This window comes from Oratosquilla oratoria, chromosome 9, assembly GCF_046742065.1.
Source record: "Oratosquilla oratoria isolate Oo_2021 chromosome 9, ASM4674206v1, whole genome shotgun sequence".
Classification (NCBI taxonomy): Eukaryota; Metazoa; Arthropoda; class Malacostraca; order Stomatopoda; family Squillidae; genus Oratosquilla; species Oratosquilla oratoria.
The window spans coordinates 21,878,430-21,884,553 of record NC_134785.1 but is presented as its reverse complement, the minus strand read 5'-3'; the positions used below and the strand labels follow the sequence as shown (position 1 = coordinate 21,884,553).

Here is a 6,124-nt window from a genome sequence, read left to right as displayed (position 1 = left end):
TATAACTTTGGCTGGCATTCATATATCCATGCATGTGCTTATGTTTTCATGGGTGATTCTCCTAACCACCTTAATTCACGTATTAATAAAAATAATGGATACGATGTACCCTACCTTCCTGTTGAGTTTTTGCAGCTGTTGTTGACAAACTGCAAGGGAATTACAATGTTAGTTCTCAGTTTATTTCCATTTAGACCTTAGAATATAATAATTCGACATCTTATTTTCTTATATAGCTAGCGAATGATATAAAGCAATCATTTTGTATTTTAAAACTGAATGTGTAAAACAACACTCGTAAGGTAAAGCCTATATTTTTTTTCAATATAGACAATTATATAGATTTAGAAGAAATCTGCAACAATTTTATATAGTAACTTCAGTTATATTTAATCTGTGAATTAAAAGGTATGAGCAAGACCATACACATAAGTCAAATGATAATGGCCATTTACCTTGAATTTCAAGGTAAATTCAAGGTAAATGGCCTGCAATAACAATTGAACAGAAATGGTTAATACACAACACCAATTTTATATTTCTCAATTTTGAAGAAAAATATTTACATATTAGTGAAAATGTATAAAACTAAGAGCATAGAAGAAAAATTATGATGACAAAACAGAATAAACATATGCGCGGTAAATTCAATTTTCCGATTCTAGATAAAAGTTATTTCATAGAGTGATATGAAGCATTAGCAGGGTAATAGAATTCAAGAACGAAATAACATACTTATATAAACCCCTACAAGACCTCATTTGGAATATTGGCACCAAATATAGATACCATTTAACCAGCATGAGATATATAATAATGTGCAGACGAGGATGAATCTTGGACTGATCCATGATATCAGTTTAAAACTGGTACTTCATTCTGTGAGATTACAAAGGATTACAAAGGCAAAGCATGCCGACAGGAGACCTTTTGATCCATATCTAGGTCGGATGCAAAAAAAAAAAAATCATATTAAAACTATAACAATGTAAATAACAATTAAAATACATAAATAAATGCATTGGTATAGTTGAATAACAAACAAACAGGTAAATAGTAAATGATAATAAATTGACATATAACTAATAATAAATGAAAATCAGACAGACAAATTATAACAAAACAAAAACAAATAATATAACATAAATTATAATAATTACAGCATCTTACTTAGGTATTTATCTAAATGATTCTTAAAGCTTCGAACTGAACTACATTGCACTACCTGTGCAGGAAGTTTATTCCATTCATTAACTACACGGTTGGCAAAGTTGTTTCTACCTACTTCCAAATTGAATCTATTTCCGGACAGTTTGAGACCAATGTAGCATGAAACCTGAAGTCTTCAGATTTTAGGAAAATTGAGCAACTGAATCAAGCAAGAATGAAATATATAAATTGGGGGAATAGTGAATGTTTGGTAAAGAAACAAAAAGAATATTTTTACTCGCAGGCAGATAAAATGTTTCAGACATGACATGTAGCTTACTCGCATGTATCATTGATGTAATCGGACATCGCATCAAATAAGAGAAACGCGAGCAGAATAATGCAGGACATTTGATTGGTGGAAATTTTAAAAGCCAGATTTTTTTTTTTTTTTTTTTTTTTGTATTACATATGTGAGAGGAGAAATATAAAAACAAACGTAAGCGAGAGTTAGGTGGCCAAAACGTCGAAGCCCACAACGTTCGTGGCCGAAATCACTGTTGCCACTTTGTGGGATTTTCCCACAGATCTGTGGGACAAATGATCTGACGCGGGACTGTTTGTGGGGAGACCAATTTTGTTCTTAATTTGTGGAATTTTTTGTGGGAATCCATACAGTTTGTGGGAAATTCTATGGAATCAACAATTAGTCAGACAAATAACTAAGATTCTCCATAAATAAGAGAATTTGAAAAAGTATTGTTGGCATACATAACTAGGTTGTGTTGAATCAGTTTTAAATACTGGGACTAATTCTGTGGTACATAATATGGGTAAGCTGGGAATGAGGTGGATCACGCGTCCTGGACGCGTCCACCTGACTCCATCACTCGTTTAGTCGGCACTCGGAAGGGATTGGGTAGGGGGGAGGAGGAGGACTACTTCTTAACAATGAAGACACAGCCCAAGCGAAAACGTTTTCTCTTCCCTCCCCGCGATAGGTCGAAAGCATCATACGTTCAAGTACGGTCGACCCTCCCCGCGATAGGTCGAAAACGTCATACGTTCAAGTACGGTCGACCCTCCCCGCGATATGTCGAAAGCGTCATACGTTCAAGCACGGTCTGGCCAGTAGAAACTCTCGACTCCTTTGTCAACAGGGTCAAGTTGGAATCTTGGAACGTTTTGGAAGTCTTGCCAGAGGCTTACTTCACTCTACAGTTTCAGTTATACAGTAAGCTCTGTTGCTCAGCTGCTGTTAGTCATACCGGTCTGCAAGACGGCCGGTGCTTGTAGGACCTACTTTATTTGCTAGTGATAGTCAAGATGACTGACAAAAGTACAAGGAAATACAGTCAGAGGTACCGTCCATCATGGGAAAATGATCAACGTTTTAAAGGTAAAGACAAAAATTTCGAATCTGTTAAGTCACCTTGTTAAAAATTGATGAAGAGCATATACAAATAGATACATGTATGCTTTCCTTATATCCATTAATTGATTACCGCTGGATAATTTTACTTTACCAAGGTGTGGTGTACGCTAAAATAGATCTATGTTTTTTCAGTGCTTATGTAGTCGTAATATGAATTACCGCAGGATGAAATGGTATAACTATTGTATGTTTATCAGAGAACTTTGACCTCTTGGTTTTAGGTTGGCTGTAGTCAGTCCCAGGTGATGCAAGCAAAGCACGATGCAAAGTTTGCGGAAATTCCTTTTAAGCGCACATGAAATCCGTGATTGGTCACTCTCTTAGCAAGAAACACGTGGATAACACTAAATCCTCTACAAGCAAGAGCCAGAGGTCCATCAAAGATGCTATGCGTCCCATAGAGAGAGATCCAGTCAAAATTGCTGAGCTTAGAATAGCAGTTTATATAGCTGAACATGCCTCAGCTTTATCAGTAGATCATTTGGGTGAATTTTTGCCTAAGTTGGATATGAAATCGCGCACATTACAAGATTTCAGAATGCATCATACTAAATGTGCACGTCTTCAGAAATATGTCATTGCTCCATCTTTTGCTGTTAAATTAAGAAATGAAATTGGAGACCAATTTTTTAGCTTGGTGGTTGATGAGAGTACCAACGAAGCAAATATATCTTGCCTTGCCCTTTGCATTCGTTTTTACAGTACAAGTAAACAGTCTGTAGTGGACACTTTCTATCGTCTACTACCAATAGAAAATGCTACAGCTGATACTCTCTATCAAACTGTTAAAAGATGCTTGGCTGAGGACGGCCTAGATGTGAAAAAATTATAGGCCTAGGGACTGATGGAGCCAGTTCGATGATCGGTCGAACTCATTCACTCTCAACACTTTTAAGAGTTGATAATCCTGAATTAACCCTGTTTAGGTGTGTGTGCCACTCCCTTCACCTTGCTGCCAGTAAGGCTTCTGAATGCCTTCCTATAATTTTTGATTTTGTAGTTGGAGAAACTCACAATTGGTTTTCTACTAGTCCTAAGAGGACTAATGAGTATCAGGCTATATACAGAGTGTTAGAAAACAGTGTACCTAAGAAGGTGCCGGGACTGGCAGGCACACGCTGGTTGGCAAGGTTAGAAGCAGTTAGTATAATTATCGATCAGTGGGAGGCTCTAAAGCTTCATTTTGACCTGAGTGCTTCCAAAGAACGTTGTTACACAGCGAAAACCCTGTCTGATGCATACAGAGATGACCAGAATAAATTGTAATTGTTGTTTGTCAGAAAAACTCTGAAAGAAATAGTTAATAAGATTTCCCAGTCACAAACTGCAGATGTCACAAAAGTAACACAGGATCTCATTGCAATGTATCGTAATCTAATGAACATTGTAGTAAATGGAAAGCACTTGTCAAAATGTTCTGATGAAAACCTACCCAAACTTAAATTTCTGGATCATGTTGTGCCATGTGAGGCAATGAACTTTGGATATGAGTTCACCACATATGCATCTGCTTGTTCTTTAATCTGTGGGAATTCGCCTCTACAAAAGTGGCAACTGCGCAGCGCCGCGCAGTGTGTCAACTAGTGCTGGGAAAATACCGCTAATTTCAATACCGGAATTACCGGTAAACAACAATGCCGTTACCGGAATTACCGGTAATTTACCGGTAAAAGACTCGTGAGGTAGTAGTGACGTCCCAAGTTCGAGTCGCCTTTATGACTTAAATCTAAACAAATTTCATCCTACTATGGTGTGTAGTCACAACTCAAGTTTTGTAACGTCGTCACTATAAAAATCCTGCGCTCCGAGTCGTTACTCCAACTCTCGTGGGCGGGGAGTAGGGAGGGGGTGCGTGTAAGGTCACAGCATTACCTCCTCTCCCTCAGTGCATAGGCCTACGCACCAATCCCCCCTCCCCCTCTCACACTCCACTTGCGTCTCTATGTAAGTGCAATTTCATACAAAGAATATATTTTTCACATAGAAACACAATTTCATAAAAGAAAAATAATTACATGCATCATTTTTACACATTACACATAAAAATTTATTTCCAAAATCACCCATTTTTCATTTAGTCAGGACAAAGTTTTTTTTGTACAATTGAGGTTTTAAAGGTTTTGTGTGAGATGAATTGACATATGTAGGTCATTTTCATAAATTTTTTTTTTACCAAGTTCCTCTTACATTAGGCTCAGGAACACATAATCTCAACCCTTTGAATTTCTGTCAAAGTTTTTTTCAATTGTTCATAGTTGTCATTTTTTATATTGGAATTACGTTCATTTTGTATTAGCAGGACTCTACGATCCCTATATTTATACCATAGTACCTTTAAATGGACAAAAACACACGCATATATTTTATTTTAATTTTTTATTCAGTGTATCCATTTGGATACATGCCCACCGGAATCGCCAGCGCGCGCCACCTCCACCAATCTAGGGTAAGGCTCGCAAATATTAGTTACTTAAGACTACGCGAATAATAATTACATGCGTATCACTAACAAAATATGATTTTTGAATAACACGTTACCTTGCGTCGTAGAGGCCACTTCAATGGGCACAGTGTTAATCCACCAGAATCTTTGATCGTCTCTGCCCGCTTATTCTTGTCTCTGCTTTCCGTGAGTCTGCTGTGGTATACTGTATTCCCTGCCCCAACCCATAGCTTGTATATATATCCTTGTCAGTCATCACTCGTGCGAGTCTGATAAGTGTATTTGTGAACTTGTTTGTGATTAACTCCAATACAAGTACAGTACAAATAGATTGTAACATGCAGATGGTGTCTTTCATGAGCAACTGCGTACATTTATGTAAATATGCATATATTAATAAACATTAAATATAAAGTTAAATATGAAGATCTGGTAAGTGTGGAAACAGTGTCTCTCCAATCTCCCCGTTCTGTGAGCTTTCATGTCCGTTCTACAAACTTTACAACGTGCCTTATTTCCATCCTCTTTCACTTCCGCTAACCATTTTTTAAACAGGGGATCCTTTAACCAGGCAGACTGAAAAGTTTTCGAGTAGTTTGACCACCTCTTCATTTCTAGATCACATAGGCTGACTAATCGAATACGTACATTTTGCACTGAACCTCTGCGGGCCGAGATGCGAACAAAACGATCTAGCACGTCTGTTAATTTTCATATTCGAATACGTACATTTCGTACTGTGCATCTGTGGGCCGAGAAGGGAGCAGAACGATCTAGCACGTTGAATACGTTCCTGTTAATTTTCATCCTACGTAGGGCCGTCAGTACTGTCACTCAGTACCACCAAGCCGAAACGTGCTTACCGCTCTCTGAGTATTATGGGATAGCTTATCGGTTAACGGAGCCTAAACGGTAGCAGAATTTTTGTTGGTAAGCTACCGTCAAGGTTGTTACCGATAAAACCCGTAACTACCGGTAGCTGCCCACCACTACCGTCACTCAATACCACCAAGCCGAGACGTGCTTACCGCTCCACGAGTGTTTGGTATAGCTTATCGGTTAACGGAACCTTAACGGTAGCAGAATTATTGCCGGTA

The 6,124-nt window shown here is 38.0% G+C and overlaps 1 protein-coding gene across 2 annotated transcripts in view; it reads left to right on the top strand.

Annotated features, from left to right (window-relative positions):
* Window positions 1–2,460: 2,460 nt before the first annotated feature.
* The window catches only part of HBS1 (translation elongation factor EF-1alpha (GTPase) HBS1), a 75,947-nt gene continuing 72,283 nt past the window's right edge, over window positions 2,461–6,124 (top strand). For both annotated transcript variants that reach the window (XM_076190093.1, XM_076190091.1), the window contains exon 1: window positions 2,461–2,548. In XM_076190093.1, the coding sequence (XP_076046208.1) occupies window positions 2,476–2,548 (73 nt within the window). In that variant the 5' untranslated portion in view covers window positions 2,461–2,475. The remainder of the gene's footprint in view (window positions 2,549–6,124) is intronic.